At 46.4% G+C, this 21,637-nt stretch overlaps 1 protein-coding gene across 2 annotated transcripts in view; it reads left to right on the forward strand.

Moving 5' to 3' along the window:
* The first annotated feature begins 2,023 nt into the window (after positions 1-2,023).
* dph6 (diphthamine biosynthesis 6) overlaps positions 2,024-21,637 on the forward strand; it is a 57,224-nt gene continuing 37,610 nt past the window's right edge. For both annotated transcript variants that reach the window (XM_048228607.1, XM_048228608.1), the window contains exons 1-5: positions 2,024-2,183; positions 2,537-2,631; positions 2,773-2,957; positions 16,710-16,783; positions 18,242-18,360. In XM_048228607.1, coding sequence (XP_048084564.1) covers positions 2,161-2,183; positions 2,537-2,631; positions 2,773-2,957; positions 16,710-16,783; positions 18,242-18,360 — 496 coding nt within the window. In that variant the 5' untranslated portion in view covers positions 2,024-2,160. The remainder of the gene's footprint in view (positions 2,184-2,536; positions 2,632-2,772; positions 2,958-16,709; positions 16,784-18,241; positions 18,361-21,637) is intronic.

The following is a 21,637-nucleotide window of genomic DNA, read 5'->3' on the forward strand; positions in this document are numbered from 1 at the left end:
CTTTAAAAACAGAACATAAACACAACAGCAGAGAGTGTGATTTTCTTACTTCTCTCTGTTCAACCTTGACTGGCTTGTCCCGGCACTCAATACATCAGCCGGTGATTTCAGGCCTTGCTTTCTCATTGCGCCCCAAAGTTTTTGTGTCCTTGTGCAACAAAAATTAGTTTGTGTATCTGTGTAAATCAACTGTCGTATGTACATGCTCTTTTAAGGAAAAGGCCAAGGGTGTCATTCCATTTCCCCTTGCCTAGCCTCCATATTTATGCTCCTCATACTCACTTCATTGCCTGTGCCTCAGTGGCACTATCCATCAACACTTTTTATCCTCCACGTGGCTACAAAAAGGACATAAAGCTCTCTTTTAAACCAGCCAACTACAGCCACAAATAAAAATGAACAACAAAGCTCTTTATTAATCTCTGAGGAAATGAAATATTTAATGAGCCAGTAAAGTTAAGTGTGGTCATTTACATCAGTCATGGCCATGTCTGACAACATGTGAATATCAGTAGTCGGTTTGATATAATGTCACTGACCAAAAGACATATTGGAACTTGTTATGGTGGGGAGCACTAAGGGTGAGGCACAATAGAGTAGATTGTGATTTTCACACCATGAAACCATCACACAACTTTCCAAAATACTGCTGATATTGAAAATCAACAGTTGATACGCTGTATGAATAGAAATAGCTTTATAGAAAAATTACACCAACTTGAGTAAACAGTTGAACGATATTCCCCTCTGGTTATCCCAAGTGGATAGACACTGATCAACTGACTGCCACCATCTTGCATATTGCATGCTAGTAAAGCCACTGCTAGGTCACTTTCTCCAGGTCTCTTTTTAGATAGGCTACCTACAGTTTATCAATATACTTCTACGGCACTGGCAGATCTAAAAAATCTAAAAAAAAGAGAGAGAGAAAAGAAAACTGGGGAGGGGAACATTTGGAAAAGCAGAAGGCTGAGGAGATGTCTCTTTCAATTTTGTACATTCAGACAAAATCAGTTGCCTATGGCCTGCTTAGGGGCAGAAGGTGAGGGAAGTACACAAAGGCAATGCAATTATTCTGCTCTGGCACAACAACTGAGAGAGCAAAAGGAGCATCAAAGGCTTTCCTCTAAGCCACGGCACTGCCTCAGAGGGGGAAAACACAACCTGTGTGAATAGCACAATATGGGCTTTTGTTGTTCTGCTTGGGCTAGATATATTGTTGGCTGAGCGCATTTAGCCCTGGTGCAACCACTACTGCTTGTAAAAGTCATCTGAATAGTTTGGTTGAAATATGCCAATTTTGTTCAATATATTCTGGTGCAACCATAGCCTACTGTTTGTAAAAGTCCTCTGAATAGTTTGGTTGAAATACGGCAAGTTTGTTCAATATAGTCCTTTCAAGTACAGCATTACCCTTTCCATTCTCATTTGGGTTTTAACCTGCCCCCCATAAAAAACTAACTAAATAAATAAAATGTCAGAAGCTTTGCTGACAAGATAATCAATTCCTTTGCTATTATTTAAATAACTCTGCTCAAAGCTTATTTCCACATCGGTTTCTCAAGGGCAAGACTGGGGTGCCTAACAAACATAAGACTGCAACAGCAGCAAACACGTTTTTCTGGCGTTTTTGCTGCTAATAACAAATGTCTATCACGAATTTTCAAAAACTAAAAGACTTTCAATGAGATATTCAGACTGCTACCAGAAATATGCATAGCCGCTAGGACTACATGATTACAAACCTGGCTTCAGGAATGTCTTGGGCTCTCTGTGGCTAACCTTTCCCATTTTCTTTATGTTCTGAAAGTCTCAGTCCTGAAAGCAGGTAATGTCATCTGCGTGAGCGTGTAATGACATTGTTTAAATCAGTAAGATGTAGTGTTGTACTGAACTTTGCATGACTCCGAACAGTGCTCTTGCATTTAGAAGCGTTCATTGAGGTGCTATTTTTAGACAGGCAGTAAATAAGGCAGCCGCCTGTAGAGGGCTTTCAACCCCGGAAGTTACCGCTGCACGTTGTTCTGTGGGGAGTGTTTACAATTCAGTCTGACAACCGGCGTGTACTGCCGTTTTCGCCGGATTATTTAGGGAGGGCTCTTTTTTAAAACGTTCCCCGAGTACTGTACTTGTCTCAAATGAAAATCTTCATTACAGAAAATGAAGGTTGTTGCGCTAATAAGGTAATAGCCGCTGTCCTCTATCTTGCAGTGTGAAGTTTTTACTGTTGACAGTAGCCTACTGATACCCCATGATGATTCCTACCTATGAATAAATTGACACAATGTCGACGCATGTTATCATGTCAGTTATGTTAGTAACCACTAATTCCCCAGCAAATGTAATCGGTTAGTTGTCTTGTCATTATAAAATCCTGAGGACGTTCTTAGGATGTAACCTAGTCTGGAGTTGCATGTACTCTTTCTATTCTCATTCTTTTGTCCTATTCCCACACTTAGAAAATAATGAAATAGAACACGCCACTGTGTTTAAATGTGTTATCTTTGTACCATTCATTCTCCCTGTTTCCATGCAGTGGTGGGAAGGACAGCTGCTACAATATGATGCAGTGTGTTGCTGCAGGACATACAATAGTGGCTCTTGCCAACCTGCGACCAGTTAAAAACACAGGTGAGCAACCTCTGCATTCATTACAAAACACACTGTCAGAACTGGAGTGACACTAGCTTACTATCATAGTGGAGTAGATGACAGGTGTAAGTAATAGCAAATTTGTGAACAAAAACATGATGGGATTTTTTTTCTCACCAGATGAGTTGGACAGTTACATGTACCAGACTGTAGGTCATGAGGCCATTGACCTCTATGCTGAGGCCATGGATCTTCCTCTGTATAGACGCACCATCGAGGGATCAAGTCTAGACACCGGGAGGGAGTATAGTCAACGAGAAGGCGATGAGGTGGAGGATCTCTACCACCTACTGAAGCTGGTCAAGGTGAAAACCAATGGCAACATGAGACAGCAGTTTGAGTTAGTGCAGGTTGCACATTATGCTTCCACTGGTGAAATGAGTCACAGAAACTTGCAAGAAAATCTGTATCACCCATTAATTGTTCAATTTGTGACTGCCAGCTATTTAACCATTTGGTGAAATGTAGGGTTGTTAACAGTGATAACAGTATAACCATAGTTATGATAGTGTAAGAATAAGTTCACATGTTTAAATACTTGTTATATTTTGTCTGTGAAGCTGAAAATGAGGGTAGAGTTTCTAGGTGAAAATGGTGTTTGTACGGAGCGCTACTCACTACTCAGAGGAGGTGTGGGAATGGTGTCATCACCCCACCCTCTGCTATCTGTGTGACAGTGTTCCTGAACGCATGTGCGTCAGCCGGAGGAGAGAGTGATGTGATGGCTGGCAGGCAGGCCTGCGTTCTCTCACAGGCCACCTCTTCACCCTTTAGCACACTACTCTAACAGGGCTTGCGGCTGGCCGATTCACAGTCACTTTAAGTAGCTGGAGGACACAATTCTAGCATTAGCTAGCTTCAACCAGACTGAGGTAGGATTCCACCCAGTGCCTTTACCATGCAGTGTAGACACAAAGCAATTGCAGACATAGATGTCCCACTGTGTGGAAGTTTGTGAACACAATTGAACCATGTTGACATCTGAGTCACTCACTCACTGTTTAGTGCCTTTCTCAGACCGTGCATTTAGATACATCATATCACTCACACAGCTTTAAGTTTGTTCCAGAAACTCCATGAGCCAGTATTCATTAAGGAGAAATAACTATTGTCTTGTTAGTGTGGTAAACCAGTTGTGTTTTATACTCTTCTGCTGTACATTTTTGACCTATTATATTTTTTTGGTTTATATTTTATTGATGTGTGTGTCTCCCTGCTGGTCTAAAACCGTGGTTGCATGAGGTGGTACATTGTTTGACTCCTTGGCAAATGTCAGAGCAAAAGGAATTTGTAAATACTTAAGTTGCATCATCAGATTCATATTTTATATCCAGTCGGTGTGTAAATATTAATTCTGGAGCCTAATAATTGATGGTTATCTGGTGGTCATCTGTGGTGGCTATCTGACAGCTTTTATTGTTCTTTGTGTCGGTTTCATGTGTGTTTGTTTGTTTGTTTGTTTGTGTTTAATACTCCCTGGCACCATTCACCTGACTTGAAGGAGGAAGTAGCGTAGTGTGTAGATACACCTGGCGTCAATACCAAGATCTCCTGACAGCCTACCGTCACTGTACCATAGGTTTGATGCAGCGTAGCACCTCTTCCCCCGTACTTTCCCCCCATATTTCTTCTATGCGAACTGCATCAAATTTTAAGGGGCTGTTACTTTTTAGAGGAGGACTGGTGTGTGTGTTTTTTTTTTTTTTTTGCTGGAGGGCTGAGCATCGAGGGGGGACTGTGATGGCCTGACACGATGTAAACAGGAAGGGGAGAGAGTGGGCTCCCCACAGGTCCATGCCGAGACATGTTCATTCAGCGCGGGGGTCCTCCAGGTGCCCTGTCCGACGCAACACAGCTAGAGCTTTCAGGGAGGGCCCGAGAACCTGCCTGAGGCGTTCTGACTCTCTCTCCCCTGCCTCCCTCTCTGTGTCTTTTTCACAGCGTCCTCTGTTTTCTCCTCTCCTCTCTTTTTTCTCTTCTCATCCCTCCCTTGTGCCACTGTTGCTTTTACACACGTCCTACACATCACCCCACACACACACACACACACACACACACACACCTCTTCAGACCCTGGTTGGCCTGGGTGAGGTCATGTGATGAAGTTTCCCTAATTTCCCACATCCAGTACAGGATTCAAATGACCCCCAACCTGGAACGTGCCGTGTGGTGGGGGCCCCAGGGGGCACAGGATAGAAAACAAGCCCCCCCCCTGACATGGGGAGCCCTTACATTGTTTACAGGATTTGTGAAGAGTTGTGGACTTACAGCAGCGTGTGATAAACAGTCATATCCTCCCTGTGTCACTAACACGGACATATTTCCTGTATGACTATTTAGGGGTGCCCTTCCCCCTGCACCTCTCTGCGGTTTATTGCCGCCCGGCGATGAGTGGTCAGTGGCTTTCTGGCCTGACTGGTGACTGGGCCGGTGTCAACCACTTCTTTGTAGTTTCTGACATTTCTCCCTAGGAAAAGGATATTGCCAGATATATTTACGGTCCTCGCCGATAGAGATATTATATGGAGGAGTTGAGGTTAAAGTGGGAATTTGCCAATGTTTTATCAAAAAGTTTGCCATTTCTGTTTTTCCGTTTCATAGAAGTAGGGCCTTTAGTTTATTTAAAGTCCTCTGATTTATTCACTCAAGGCCAATTCTGAGTTTTATTTGTGGTGGATGGAAGATGAAGAGAAAAAAAAAACTTGAATGATAATTAGCTATTAAATCAGCCTCACAGGAAAGAGCAGTTTTAGCATCAAAAATGTGTTCTGTTTTGGAAGTGTGATATTTTGAAAGATCCATCCTAGCGGTTTGAATGAATTAGATGTTATTAAAATCTATTTGGCAAATGACACATGAACATAGATGAAAGAATTCTTGAGGTGCTGCATTGAATCAGACTCGTTTCCCCCCTCTCTCTCCCTCTCTCTCTTCCTCTCTCTTCTATTCAGCCACCTTCTATGCCTCCTCACTATCCTTGAAACTCTAAAACTCACAGTCAGTGAGGCAACAGTGCCACCTACGGCTTTTTTGAAAACATCGTTTTTAAATGCAATTTCAACTCTTCTCTCTTTCCCTCAGTGAGCACAGTGAACCATTTAAAAATCAAAAGAAGGAATCATTTTATTTCACTGTTTTGTCAACCCCCCTAAAAAATTCCCCCATGCAGTGGTTACAATAGCAATGCGACAATACGGCCATTGCATTTGTCCCCTCCACTGAATGGCGACATGGTCGTCTCCCCAGCTTTGAAGTGTGTAATCTGAGAGAGACATGCCATAACATACCCTCGGCCAGCCAGTAGATGAGGCTGATCTTTGAACCAGGGGTCCTTTTCAGTGGGAGAAATAAGTTTTTGGATGACGGTAGAGGAGAGGGGAGGGGAGGGGGGGGTCTTTCATTTCTCCACGTCGACGCTGATTGCAGGGGATGTGGCCAGAGATTGATGTGTCCTTTTCTTAAAGCGCGTGCCTCATAAATCAAGACCCCGGATTGAATGTCGGCTTTATCTTGCATTCCGGTGGAAAAAAGAGAGAAGAATCAAAGAAAAGAAAGAGGTAAAAGGAAAACATCTGTCCACAGGTTGCCTTAAAATAAAATAAAAATACGGCACAATGCTTCTTTTGGCTTCAAGAGCTCAGTGTTTAGGATGACTCTGAGCAAATGAAATATCAACATTGTCAGGGAGAATTAGGTAGCGTCTGTTTTATTTTCATATCCGTACGCGCCGAGGCCCTGCTGCCTGTGTCCCTGCGGCTGTATCAATACTGTACCGTTACAACAGAGGCACGCTGCCCGTGATCAAGATCAACTGTGTCAGTCACCCCAGGGCTGAAGCACCAGCCCCCCTTCCCCCTCCAGGCTCCTCCAAAGGGTTATATTAGTCATCTAAGACCAGGCCAGGCCCCCTGTTCATGCCCACCGCGCCACGGGGAGAGGAAGAAGGATGTACATGAGTGGGTGGGTTGGGGACTGTTCAGAGATACAGTATACTGTATGTGCGTGTGTGTGCACGTGTGTGTCTGTGTCTGAGTATGGTGCACACATGTCTGAAGATGTATGCGTGTTTATGCATATCTGTCAGTAGAAGTGTGTGTGTGTGTGTGTGTGTGTTTCTCTCTTTGTGAAAACTGTATGGACAGGCACAGACTCGGCTCTCAGAAGGTTAGGTCAGAAGCCCGCCGTTACACGAAAACAAGTTAGCGCGGCCCTCCATCCTTCCTGCTCTGTCCGCCTGTACTGAAGAACGGGGGGACTCTGCTGCCTTTCCCACATCCTCCCTGACAACCAGTCTCCCTCTTGGAAACCACCCCGACCCACCACAACACGACCCCTCTCGTACGGTCAGTTACGTCCAAACTGTGTGACCCCTACAGTTTTAGATGTTACACAGCTGTCTCGGTCCACTTTTGTTACATGGATCCTGTCAAAACCAACTTTTTTGCCAGAGTGAGGTCCATTTTCTCACAACAGAATTGGACTAGATGAGCAGTGTTTTGATTGCTAGGATTACATGTTTGTTTTGGCTGCATTGTGCTAAAGGGTTCCGTTTGGTTAATCCCCACTGTATTCAAGGCAGCATAAAGGCAAATCTGATAACATTCTCCAGCCTGTATTACTGTGCTGTAATACAAAAACAATGCATTTGTGATGTTTTACACCTTAGTATTCCATCATAATCCTCTGTGCATAAATTGCCATGTGCCATTTGCTCACACACACACAAAAAATGCTGCTATAACTTTAGAACTGACTTTTGCTAGAATATAATGGATGATGAGATGGATGCTTCAGGTGAAAACCTTGATGTTTCTGTCTAAGTCTCATCAACGCTTTTGTGTTATTGTTCTCCAAGAAAGGGTGAGGTGGGTGTGTTTGTGTGTGTGTGTGTGTGTGTGGGGTCATTAATAGGTTTCCTGGGGCCAATATGTACTGGGTCTGTTTTTCTTTCTTTCTTTCTTTTCTTTTGTCTTTTAAACTCTTGGAAGATGTCATGGAAATCCACGCGAGTGCTGCAGTGCATGGCCTTTGTAGATCTTTTGCGAACATTTCCTTCCGCCGGTGTGTGTGTGTTACAACACGGAGTCGGCTGAGATAATCCCCGATCTCGCCGTTCTCTCAGGGCTCCCTCGCCATCGGCCCCCGCCCCATTATCGACATCAGCAGACAAGACCGGGGGGCTCCAGAGATTGGGAAAGGTGTGTGTGTGTGTGTGTGTGTGTGTGTGTGTGTGTGTGTGTGTGTGTGTGTGTGTGTGTGTGTGTGTGTGTGTGTGTGTGTGTGTGTGTGTGAGGAAAGGAGGAGTTTTCTCTCATCCGGCCGGTCCAAACACTGGCTTGTTTTCTCCCCTGCCCTGCCCTCCCCTCTCTTTCTTCTTGCTGTTTGTATCTGGCTTTATTGCTGCTGAAACTTTTATCAGGCACCTGTGAAGGGAACCGGAGCGCTCGTCTGGGCTGTCCCACTGTGAGGACTCAAACAGGCCACGGGACAGAGAGAGCCGGCCGGCCGCAACGATCGATGGCTCGCAGGTGTCAGCAACACAGCGTTCACTAAAGCATTGTTCAAGGGAGAGAGAGAGAGAGAGAGATGAAGAGAGAGAGAGAGAAAAATCAAACCCTTCTGATTACCGCCACATTATTGCGGAGGCATAAAAAGGATTCAATATCTTCAGACCTACTTAATACATAAATCATGAACTTGGAGGTCACTCCTAGGAGGTAGCCGATCAATAGGAAGGCTAATATGAGAAAAGTGCACCTGTTTCGGACAGAGAGGCTTTGAGGTGGTGGGAGAGCATGCTAGTCAATAAGCCTGCAGGGTCCACAGCTACTATTAGCCTGTCATTGTGTTTCCTTTTAGTTCAACATAAATGGCTTTAAAGAGTTTTAATATGCCTTTCTCTTTGCTCTGAGAAATTTGCTTCACCCATTTTCCTCCTTTTCTCTTTAGCTTTGCAGCTTTGTTTTTCACATTTCTGGAAATCAATTCCTTCTTTTTTCGTTAGAGAGCATCATGTTTTTTGTCGCTTGTTTTGCCTTTTGAGGAAGGCTAGCATAATGCCCCTGATAGCGGCAGGGCTTGCATTGTTTTCTGCTGGTGTGGAAGTGGCAGGACAGGATCTATTACACACGAGCACATTTCCCTTGAATGCTAACAGCCTCACAAACATGAGATAAAGAAGCTTGCCCAAAGCCTGTGTAATTTGTTTGTATTTTTCTGCCTAATGTACTTTGCTCAATCTTGTTTAGCGATGATGGAATAAGATAGCCTTATCTCGGCTTGCCAAGGGCAGCAACGGCTAATGCTGGGTTGAGCATTGTTCCAGTGAAGGATTTTTTTTTTCACAGAGCCCAGCCACCAAGATGATTTGTAGACATAGCTCGGAGATATTTGCATCAAATCTCTGCGAACGGGGTTTAGCTAATATTTTCTTTTTTGGCATTTTGTCCCCCCAGAGTTGGTGATCTACTCACTTCTTTTACCGATAGCCGTGTAGTTGTGATTGACTCCTTGGGATGAGCATGATAGTGTCTGTGCTTGAAGGGATTCCTTTTATCAGTGCAAGGCACAAAACTACCTGAAGAGAAATGGAAGCCATGCGACACCGTGAGACTTGGATACTTTGCCGGTCGACTTACAACACATTAATGTCTTTGGCCGTGTACGGCATTGTCCCTGAACTGGTGTCAGTAGCAGAGGTGAAGCAAGGACAACAGATTGAAATCACTTCCATAATGATCGTCTATTCACAGATGCGTAAAAAGGTCGTTAGTGTTCCATGATTATCTCAGGGTTTGGGGAGTCTGTGCAAACACCGAACAAGAAAGAGTGGGAGGGAGAGTGAGGTCAACAATGAAAGCACTTTTAAAAATGGAGTCGATCCAACAACAACAGCCCATTTTATGGAGTCCAGCAGAAAGCCTGGAGTGAGTCTTCGCCCGTCTCGAAGTGCTCAGTGTCCCTGCAGCGTGCCTCCCTCTCCGCCAAGAAGTCATTCACCTTTTTTATAGGGGCCTGTCATCAGGGCCGCTCAGGCCTCTTGAGAGTCTGACTGTGTGTTCCAGCCACTCCTGCCTCTGTGCAGCAGGGGGAAGGCTGAAGGACACTGCTACTAGCACTACCGCCGCCACCCCGTACTCGTCCGAGTCCGAGGAAAAAAAAAAAGAAATGAAGACAACTTTTTATTCCTTGTTTTGGAAAAGAGGTGTTTGAGAGGGGAAGTGGGGGTGGAGCTGCAGCTAGGCTCTTGTCCCTCCTGCTGGTATAGTCTTAACCAAAATAAGAACAACACTGTCTGGAGTCTGGACAGCGTGTCGAACCTGTGTGGGTTTTTTGTCGTCTCTTCTAGCGAAATAGGGAGAGAGTTGGGGGCAAGAATGGAGATGTCTGAGGTGTGAAGAAGAAGTGTTGACAGTAAAGTCATGATACTTTTTTTAATGTTTAAATGGTTTAAGTTCTCTTTCTCTCTCTCTCTCTCTCTCTCTCTCTCTCTCTTTCTCTTTCTCTTCCCCTCTCTGTCCCTCTCTCTGTCTGTCTCAGAGCCTGAAAGAGAAAAGGCTTTTTTGGACCATACTTGGAATTGTGTTGTGGCAGAGGGTGAAAGAGAGGCAGATGACTCCATCTGGACTGTCTCAGGGCTCCTTGGCTCCATCGGCCAGTCTCAGCCAAGCGTTGACTCAGTGCACATGGGGGAGCAAAGCCTCATCAAGGCGTCAGTTGATAATGTTCTCCTCCGCGATGGGGGAGTTTGCAGACTGTCAAAGCGAGACAGGTAGTTGACACCGAGTGGCTTTTCTTCAGATGCCGTCACACCGTCTCATGACAAAGCTCGGTTCTGACCTCGGAGTACACACCACTCTTCTCCCCACCCCTGCCATAAATTAAGTCACACTGAAGTAATCTCTTAATGCAGAATTGTCAGCGCGATGGAAATGGATTGGTTCTGTGCGGCTTCCCAGCTAAAATTTCAGCTTTGACTTTTCCGTACATGTTGATATGGAAAACCTTTAAGGAAAAGAAACTCCCCCTCCTCCCTTTCAAATACTCAGTGAAACCAGTGCTTTGTGCTTGGCTTGGCTCGGCTCAAGACTGCCGTAGCCCGCCTGACGTCTGGCGTTCTGTTTACGTAACCGTATATATTTAAGAGGAAACTCGTGAAACGTTAATCTCCCCCTTCCTCCTCCACTTTTTAAACCCTGATGAATTTCTACGTTTTCCAGCTGTGCGGCGTGGCATATTTATGCGCGGGTCTATCTGCGAAAACAGCTCTGTCAGTGTAAATGAATCACAGCGATGCCTGTGTGTGCACTGCGGGCCATAAGAGTCCACCGAATGCACAGGAATGGTTTCATTGCGAAAAAAAAAAAGAAAACAGAAAGAAGAAGAAGACAGGAAAAAGGGTCAACACAGCTCGACTGTTCAACAAGGTGAGGCAGTGAATTGTGCTCCTACTTCTTCTAAATCCAACCCTGAGCCTGAACCCTTCAAAGTGCTGTGTCATCTTGTCTGTAGCCAAAGTGCTGCTTTGTGGTCTTTCATAACTCAATGACGTGCCTCTCACAGTCGACAGTGAGTGTCAGGCCACCTCAGCTCCTCTGAATAGCGCTGTCTTGGCAGAAGCAAAGGCGCTTTTTGAACGTAACATATGAGATATGTTGTCCTCTGAGAGACACTTGTTATCTCCTATTTTCTTTTCTCGCTGTGGAGGAGTGATGTGCGGCGACTCACGGACTGTCCTTTCCACAGAAGAGAGAGGAGAATGAAGGTGTCTCCAATCAGGTCAGCTAGCTGCTCAGCTGAACCACTACACACTATTTATACATTATATGGCAGTCTGACAGTGTAGCACTGTAGCTTTCTTTTTGATTCAGAATGTACTCTGTTACCCTGCGAGGATTTGGACGTCATTATGGTTATACTTATTAAAGAGGGACCATTTTAGGATCATTCTGCATGGAATGAAGATCCAGAACTGTTCCCCTTTGGAAAAGTGGGCGTCATCTCCTGGTGTCTGCCTGTCAGCATCGACTAGGTATGGCTGGCGAAGGGTCACCTAGGGAACCAAATGGCATCCGCTAAGCGAGAGAAAAATAATGAAGACGTCGCGAAAACAAATATCGAAGGCGCTCGTTGAGGGCGGAAGGCGCTGGCCTCGTTGCGTCGTGAGGCGTGCCGAGGTGTCTGAATGCCGGCTTGCGACACAAGTGCCCTGGGAGTGTTTGGAGATTTTATTAAACACAAATTGTCGGCGCCCCCGTGCTGCCGCCGCACGTCTCCGCGACAGAGACCCCTGTGTGTGCCCGCCGTACTGGCGGGCCAAAGAACAATCCCATTACAACGGGAGGGGAGAGAGGGAGTTGATATAATGGACGGGCCCATTAAAACCATGTCGTGTCCAGTCACTCACTTATGGATCCCGGAGAGCGTGGGGTGTGTGTAAGTGAGAGAGAGAGAGAGAAGGATTGGGGGGGGCACCATGACAATGAGGACATGCCATGGCGCGTGATGGTCTTGTGTGCCCTTGAGCAAACTGTCATTCAAGGCACTTTAATTAATTTCTCTCCGCCACTTTCCTGCCTAGTCATGCTATGTGCGGGGGGCAAGACCATTAAAGACACACACACACACGCCCACACACTATAGCCCACACACTCTCACATGGAAAACACATACCACGATGAGGGACAGCTTCAAAAAGGCTGCACTTAACACATATAAGCACAAGAATTCAATGTTAAGTCCTCAGGTGTCAAAGATGTCTAACACCTTTGTGTCAGACATGAAAAGATGAGTGCTCGTAATTTGCAGAAAAAGTACTTTCAAACTTAAATAATATCAAAACATCCAACATCTGAAATTTAGATTAAACAATTTCTGCAGTGTCAAGAAATGGTTGAATGTTTAGCGTTTCTAAGAAGGGCATTAAATCCATTACAGACTTGATGAGATGTGAGCAAATTTTAATAAAACCCTTAAGTCTTGACATCCTCTTGTCATCTCTAAAATTGTCTTCCCCCCCTTTTCCACACCAAACATTTATCAGCTCTTTATCTATTTTCAAGTGCCAATAGTGTGTAGTTTCAAACACAGTAACAAAGTAGAGAGGCGCCTTGAAATTAAAATCAAACAATTTTTCTTTTTTTTCCTTTGTCCTCCTTTTTTCCTTTTTCTTTGGCGCCTGTCTCGCCACTTTAATCACCTCGCCAGTTACGGCTTCATCACCCTGAAAAGTACATCCATTTTCATGAACGACATTGGACAAGGGTGGGAGTCGTGGGTGGGGTAGTGGAGGGGCGATCTTTTGATTTAATGAATTTCACAATTAGCCGAAGACGTTAATGACTGTAAGGGGCTAAGTACGCTCACTGACAGCCCTGTAGGTCTGAGAGCGGCCACCGCTTTAGGGCCCTGTGCTTTTTCATTGATGTCTTCTCCGCTTAGTGCCGAAGAAATTAGGCCGGGATGGGAGAGAGAAAGAGAGATGGAGGGAGTCGTCTGCATCTTTTGTTACGAGCACCCCCCCCACACACACACACACGCACACGCACACGCACACACACGCATACAGGAGTTCTAGCCTGAAGCTGTTCTTCAGTTAGGGAGGCGCATGGGGGACAAGACATGATTCACCCATTAAGAGCAAATTTGATAACCTGCGCTTGTTTGCGGTAATTATTCCCTAGAAGAGATTTGTATTGACCGCCTAAGGTATTAGCTGCGTGTTTGGGCAAGAGCCTCGCACACATAGAGGTGGTGCTTGAGTGTGGAAGTTTTCAGTGATAATAGGCCCTTTGACTTTCTACTGGAATTAGACGGAAAATGAATTGTTGAGATGATTGATAAATCGGGTGGTTATAGTTTTGCATCATTAAGTTTACCTATGCCCTTATATTCCTTCCACACAAATCAGTTGAACGGCTCTCGCTGAGCTCCTGCCCAGGCGCTTGCTGCAGTGTGTGTGTGTGTGTGTGTGTGTGTGTGTGTGTGTGTGTGTGTGTGTGTGTGTGTGTGTGTGTGTGTGTGTTCACGGTCGGCTGCGGCTCTTCTTTTAGCCATTACCCCAGCAATAAAAAATGTGGATAAATATCTGAAGCAGCATGAAATCAAAGTTTATGTTTTCATAGTGTCATGAATACATGGAACACCCCTGCAATATCCATTTCTCCTGATTTATGCATTCTGTACCCCCCCCCCTCCCCACCCCACCTTCCCCCACTCCCATCCCAACCTTTCTCTCACCCCCTCTGCTGCAACAATTATTCCTCCTGCCTTTCCCACAAAGGATGAGAAACTATGTCTAGTATTTGTGAAATCCAAGTGGCTACTGCTCTGTGCAGAAAAATAGAGACCCATAAGAAAGTAATGTCAGGCTCCTTCATTCCGATCGGTCTCCTGGGCGATGACAATAATGGGGACAAAAACAAAGGCGCATCCAAAAATAACCTCCTTTCGAGGGTCCTGAGGTTTATGCACTCGTGTTTATAAACGGTCTAGGCGCTCCAAAGTCAATCGGGAAAGAGATGGAAAAAAATGCGGGTGTGAGAATGTTTCTCCTGTCCCACACTGTGTTATGAGTGGGCGGCAAGCCCCTGTTATTGCAGTGGAACCGTATCTTGTGTAATTATTTCTCTGGTTACCCTTGGACCCGGGAAAGCCTGAGCTCTCCTCATTGTTGCTGGACGATGCTGTGCCTGTCTGCTCACAGTCCGACTGTGTCTCTCTCACACACACACACTCTCACACACACACACACACACACACACACACACACACACAGGCACACAGGCACACACACACTCAGAAAAATGTTGCTTAATAATATTGCGTTTTATGACTCACCCCATGCAAATAGACCACTGACCCCCCAGTCCTTTTTGTTCCTTCACCACAAGATTCTGATTGGCTATCAAATAGAGAGGCAGCATAGCTTAGTTATTGTCACTGTGACCACAGACTAACATCGTATCAGTATCGCTCCGTTTGAATCATAGAGGTTACTGACTGCACTGTGTGATGGGATGCATATTCAAGGCAGATATTGGTCAACAGTGATTGTGCCTTGCCCTGAAGATATATTTGTGTGTGCGTGTGTGTCTGTGTCTGTGTCTGTGTCTGTGTGTGTGTGTGTGTGTGTGTGTGTGTGTGTGTGTGCTACGTTTGCACCTACACTATATCTTTGCTTTACACACTGCTGTACATTTGGCCTAATAATAGCTCCCTTCATATCACAGCAGTTTACTCCGTGTCCTTTTTTATGAAGATAGGCTGTATACTTAATACATGCCGTAAACTGACCCTGTTCTTCCATGAACAACGTGTATGTGTGTATGTCTATGTGTGTGTGTGGGTGTGTGTGTGTTTATGTGTATGTCTATGTGTGTGTGTGTGCGTGTGTGTATGTGTGTGTCTCGCGCTTGTTGTCGCCTGGGGGCTCCATCGGCATCGTGGGCTGCCGCCTTGGTTCGCCTCATCTCGCCTCGGCTGCTGTGTCTGGGCATCCCTGATCCACGCATCCACACACACATATATATTCTTTATCTGATTAGCTGACACGTTAGCGCGGCAGGCAGCGTCTGGCCCCCGGGGCAGGCGCATGGATTTCATTTAAAAAAGTATCAAAGGTTTACACGGGCGCTCCGTTTTAATCAGCATGTTTATCAGGCAGAGAAAAATTGCAGGAAGGACCACAGGGAGTGTAGGGGCGCACGCATGTGTGGTGGGGGAGGTTATCTTAAGGACCAGTAGCCTGGGAAATTGATAATGGCTACAAGGTAATTTACTGGCAACTTCAGCAGCCCAGCGCTGCGCCAGTTTGGCCCCTCGCTCTAATTACAACCCATGTAATGTCCTAATGAAGCTGCAGGCGTGTGTGTGTGTGTGTGTGTGTGTGTGTGTGTGTGTGTGTGTGTGTGTGGAGGGGGAGAATGTGTGTGTGTCGGTAGGGTAGTGTGTGTTGGAGACTGTGAATGTGCCTGTGTATTATTTATTTCAATGTGTTTGTATGCGTTCTGTGCAGGTTGCAGATAGGTGAGACCTAAAGATGGATTTTCGTAAGGTGAAATAAAGGTGTTGTTGAATGAATAGTCCAGGGCATGTGTGTTTGTGTGTGTGTACATAACCTGCAGAGAATTGGAGTTGTGAGCGTTTTTTTGTTGTTTTTGTTTTTTTAGGATTGTTTGTCAGGACATCTGTAGCTCCATAAACTCATAGCCTTAGCTCAGTGATGGCTGGGGAAAGCTATGCTCTGCCTGAGTAAAAACTTGTTGGGCATGTTGATGGTTGAATCTGGTCCAGTGACACTGATCCAGTGTGCCAGCCTGGTTCGTTGTCACCACGAGGCATTAGTACCGCCGAACCACCCTTGCGTTTCAATGGCAAGTATTGCAGCTCTCTCTTGACCACCATTGATTTGTCTGAGACAATGAGTCTGTGCTTGCGATGTCTCGGGAACTGAACCAGGGAGAGTTTCCTGGACCGGCCCCAGGATTCGGGGACATTTTTTCCGCCGGGTTGATTTGTTGGTTGGGTTGGAGGTTCACATGAGGCCTCTGATGAAAAGGACCAGGCTGTGTGTGTGTGTGGCTAGGGTGGTGGCGGCGCCACACGCCAGGCGAGGTGTTGGGCTCTCCCCCCTCGCCCTGTGTGTGTGTGTGTGTGTGTGTGTGTGTGTGTGTGTGTGTGTGTGGCCAGGAAGGCCTTGATATCGCCGTCATGTAAACATCCCCCACTGCCTATCTGATGAAGGAAAAGCATGGAGAGTCTGTTTTCTCAGACTGTGAGTGTTTGTTTGCATGTGCTTGAGAGACTGTGTGTGTGTGTGTGTGTGTGTGTGTGTGTGTGTGTGTGTGTGTGTATGTGTGCACCAGCATACATGTACGTGTTTACGGCCACACCTGGTGTTTAGAGAACAAAACTTGCTAAAGTTTTATTAAGTAGAAGTAGGGGGGCACTTAACGCTATCGTTAGAGCTGTGTCCAGTTGCCTCCCAGAGAATAGAGACACTCTGAAACTGAGCCTGGCCCTTACTGAGTCTCCTTTCCGCTCCCTTCCCCTCACAGGAAAAGGAGAGTGTGGAAGCGGTGTCTGTCGGGGCCATTCTGTCTGACTACCAGCGGGTTCGAGTGGAAAATGTGTAAGTAGATCTCAACTGTCTCTCACAGCGCGAACACACACACTCGGCGCTCAACCGATACCTCTATTGGCGCACGTCAGTTTCCACTGTCCAGGCATTGAATTGCACTTTAATTTCGGGATGCAAGCCAAAAGCTGCTGGAGCACTCTTGTTGTATGTGTTATGTATAGATGACCGTGAACTCTTTGTGTAGTGTTGTTTAACATCTTAAATGGCCTGGGAAGAGAAAAAAAACAACAACCTAATCTTCGCTGAAATTTTAGCAGGTACCAGCATATTCCCTGTCAGCATTCCAGAATGTTTTGTACTGGCAGAACCTCATTGTTAAAAATTGGCTTCAGACCACTACCTTTGTTTATACCCACCATATTGGATTTTCTACCACTTATTCAAAGCTGTTCGATGTTTTGACCGTATTGCCACCGCAAGTCCCTAAAGGAGTCCCCAGCGTCTTGACAATACTTTGATGATAAAAAGAATGGTTGGTCACCTTTCATTGCCGCTGGATGTATTGTACTGTATCATCTGATGCTCTACCTCAAAGTCACCCATATCACCTAGCCCAAAAGCTCATGCACTTGATACTCTTGTAGCGTAAGTGGCTTGTGATGGCACATTGGTACCAAGCCACTCAGGCACTGGAGTGCCAGTGAAAGCCCCTTGGCATGCTGGGAATCTACGGCGTGCCAGTGGTGGCCGGAGCGACCCGAAAAGCCTTAGTCTTAGCGATGGTGAGAAGTTTCTTCCCTGTGACAGCCGCCCTCCGGCCTGTGTTGTCGGGCCATCAAGTCAGGGGCCTCGGCCTCATCTTCCAGCACATTCCAACACCACCACCACCACCGACCCCGACAGCGCCGCGCGACTCCTTGCCTGTCAACAAATACCTCCCGTCAGCCACCCATTGTCTTGGTGGGGGCCCCTCGCACCTTGAGGCGTCTGGTTGGGGCTCAGGTTACCTGTGCGGTCTCTCTCCATGACAGGACTGGATGACGAGATGGTGGAGGCAATGGAGGTGGGGGGGGGGGGGGTGTGGAAGGTGGTGGAGTTGGTGGAGTTGGTGGCAGTGAAGGGGATTTAGCTGTGATTTCATAATTACACTTTTAATTTCCACCCTGCTCGGTGGGTGAAGCTGGGAGCCTTTGAGCCGGTCTGAGTGTCTGTGCCATACGAGCCGGGCCGTGGCACGCTGCCCGGAGAGCGAAAGTGCCAATTGTCTTTGAAGTTGTTGAGCTGGTGGCGGCGGCGTGATGTGAGCTCTTTATCTCTGTCTCCCTCTCCTTGTCTCACATTCTCATGCTCTCTCTTTCGCCCTCCCTTTTTTCTCTCCTCCCTCTCTCCCTCTCTCCCTCTCTTGATTTCCCTCTCTCCTCTTATCATGGTGTTTGTGTTTCTCTTTCCATCATTCTGTCTCTGGCCCTTTGTTTTTCTTTCTCTCTCGCTCTTGTTTTCCTGTCTCAGGTGCGCTCGGCTCCAGCTCCAGCCGCTGGCCTACCTGTGGCGCCGGGACCAGGAGTCGCTGCTCTCCGAGATGATATCGCGTGGCATCCACGCCCTCCTCATCAAAGTGGCCGCCGTCGGTGGGTGAGCGGGCTGTGGCAGAGCAGTCACCCCTGCCACCACAACACCCCCCCACCCCCACCCCTCACACTACAGTATTGGCAGTTCACCAGTCACACACACACACACACACACACACACACACACACACACACACAGTCTCACACACACACACACACACACACACACACACACACACACAGAGAGAGAGTTGTGGTCGGTCAGTGGGGACAGGAGGGAGGAATAGGGTTGTGTGGGTGTGTGTGTGTGTGTTGTGGGGAGGGTGTTGCTCAGCCGCCTCAGTGTAACCAGAGACAGATAGAGTGCACAAAAAGCAAAATAGCGCAGACTAAATCATCAAACACGCGGCTGGCGGAGATGGTTGAGGCTTGGGCTGGAGGGCGAAAGCTCGGTCGAGCGTTGAACAGTATGCAAAAGATAAGAGCCGAAGCCGGCAGCCGCAGAAAGATCTTGACTGATTGCCGACCCGCGTTAATGAAAAAATAAGGCGTCCGTAATTACCCCAGCAGTCGCCACGGCACCGTGCAGGGGAGGGGGCACGTCTTGTTCGTCAGGGTCCCTCGCATACCTCGACAGCCATGGGCCGTGAAGCGGCGATTAAAATCTAGTATATCTCGTTTAAGCTCTTAAAGAGCTGTGCGGCCGCGGAGAGGTTAGTGTCTTGTCACCTGGCTAGTGCTAGTCGGCCCGCGCTGTGGCCTCAGGGAAGATGCAGATCAGGTTGCTGAATGAGGAAGGAGAGAGAAAAGGAAGGGTGGAGGAGGAGAGAAAGAAAACCTGTCTTTCTCTGTGAGTTTTCCATATGCGGATTGTTACTTGTGTCTACTTGACACTGACACTGGAAGTGATAAATGATCATTATGCTGCAAATGGTTCTTTTTATCCTCCAACCACTTGTGGCAATAAATCACTCCATTTAGCTGCTGTTTACGCACACTTAAGTACTTGCTGTCAGACTCAATTGTAATCAGTTATTAAGGGTTTCAGGCAGACACTTGATCTGCAACATTCAGTGGTATACATAGTATACATTATTATGCCCAATCTAAAATAGTACTTACCCATTAAAACTATTAGTCAATGTCCACGTGCCGATCAAACTATTTTTGTCACAAATAGCTTTTGTCATGAATAGCACAAAAATGCTCACTGAAATTCTATCATGCGACAAGTTTGTGATGTCTTTTATATAAGAAGACTTTATGAAGCACAACTGTGAACTCTAGCTTTTGAATATCCTTTCATTCATGCAATTTGCATTTTACAGGAAGTCTTTAGCCCAGAACAGGTAATTCCACAGTAATTCAGAGCAGTAATTCCAGTGACGCATCTTTTCATGTTTTTATTGCCACGTTTTTCTTGTTTGTGTTTTTTGCCGCGGAAACAAAAAGCTCCTTTGTATGCCTCCCAAGGAATGCACATTACCCTCCAACCCCCAAGGCAGTAGCGACGCTCTCCGAAACACCGCCCTGAGCCTTCGCACTTGTCACCGAGACAGGCTCTCACCTCGCCACCCCCAGGGCCTCACCGCAGTGCCCTGCCGACGGCACCGCAGCCTCACCTTACCAACACCCCACCCCCACCCCCACCAAAACACCCGCTCCCTCTCAAAAAAGCACATTCTCTGCGTGTCACAGGCTTATAATTAGAAAGGAAAACTACCTTGGGCCTGTTGTGTTTTCAGACCTCCACCACCACCTCCTCCTCCTTTACCCACCACCTCCTCCTCTTACCTGGCTACAGGTAGGGCTCTCAGATCTTATCGCCGCTGACTCCTCACCTGTCCCCGGGGCGGCTGTAATTAGACATGAGAGAGAGAGAGGGAGAGAGAGAGCGCTGAGGAGTCTGCAAGTGCCGCCAGCCCATAAGCCACCAGCGGAATAATTGCAGCTTTCATTAGATCAGGTTTAAGTGGAGAAGTGTGTGTGTGGGGGTGTAGAGGGATTGGGTGTAGGTATTGGGTGACGTGCAAGCGGGACAGGGGCATTGGGGTTGGGGTTGGAGGTGGGAAGGGTAAGGGGGTGGAGGTGAATGGGAGGGTCGCTTAGGTAGACCTCAGACGGAGATAAAGACACATCGCCTGCCCCCCTCCAGGTCGCGACCACTTTGAAAAACGACAAATTCACCCTCTTCTTTGTTTTTCTTTTTTATTTGATGTGCCTAAGCCCTGCTACAACAGCTGGGTTGGACTGCCAGGGGCTGACTGCCAGGTGGGAGTTTTTCTTTTGGTGAGGCGGGGCCGAGTTCATTGCCGGTTTACTCGATCAAGGAAGACAAAGAGAACACCAGTACTGTAATCATTCTTGGAAAAAAATACCTGGCCTCCCAAGATGGGCTCGGTCTCATCGCAGCTTTGTCTGCTCTTTTATCGATGTCCGAGAATGTCCTTGTTGTTTTCCAACATGAGCTCTCTTCCCTGGTAATTGGCTGTTTAGACGAGCACACATTAAACATTCACGCAATTAGTAAGCTGATTGATTTGCGTAGGTGAGGACACCCACCCTTGCTGCAGTCACAGGACGCTAATTGGTCTCCCGCTCCTAATTGCTACGATGAGGCTGAAAGGTTTCACTGACAAAACTTGACCATTATGAGTCTTCCTCTGAATGCTAAAAATCTTCTTTACAATTAATTATTTCAAGGAGACATAACCATAACTCCGACTGCAACACACACCCCATTTGCAGGTACTGGACAAAAGCCATTTCAAGACATATCAAATACATACATGTCTGACATGCTTGTTAAAGCTGTGCTTTTCTAAAGGTTTAATTGGCTTAATTGTGTACAAGTGTGGTAAGAATAGCAGATTGGTAATGTTATCGTTAGCAGCAGAGCAGATTTTTCCATGATACCTCAGTAATAAGGGAAGTGGCCAGCTGCTCCAGAGGAAGTCAGACTTTCATTGCTTTTCCAATGGCAGTAGCCAAATTAGTCCTGGGAGCAGTATCGTAATTTGCTGTTGACATTTGTGGCACCACCTGCAATAAAACATTGTGATGGATACAGCCAGAGTAACTTTAGCCCAGTGCCCATAAATGACAGACTATGCTCTTGGGCTGGTGAGGTTAACCTTGAACATCTCCAGAACAAAACAAAGTAAGGCTAAGGACTATTTTTTTGTCATATAGTAATTGCGATCTTGCACCACCACTATTTTTTTGTCCTCATCTTGTAAGAATACAGATATCATGGCTGTACAGTGAAGCTTATGCACTGCTTTAATGCAGTCAAATGTTACTCCTACATCAGGAGATGAAATTTTATGTAAGATAA

This window comes from Alosa alosa, chromosome 19, assembly GCF_017589495.1.
Source record: "Alosa alosa isolate M-15738 ecotype Scorff River chromosome 19, AALO_Geno_1.1, whole genome shotgun sequence".
In the NCBI taxonomy this organism is placed as follows: Eukaryota; Metazoa; Chordata; class Actinopteri; order Clupeiformes; family Clupeidae; genus Alosa; species Alosa alosa.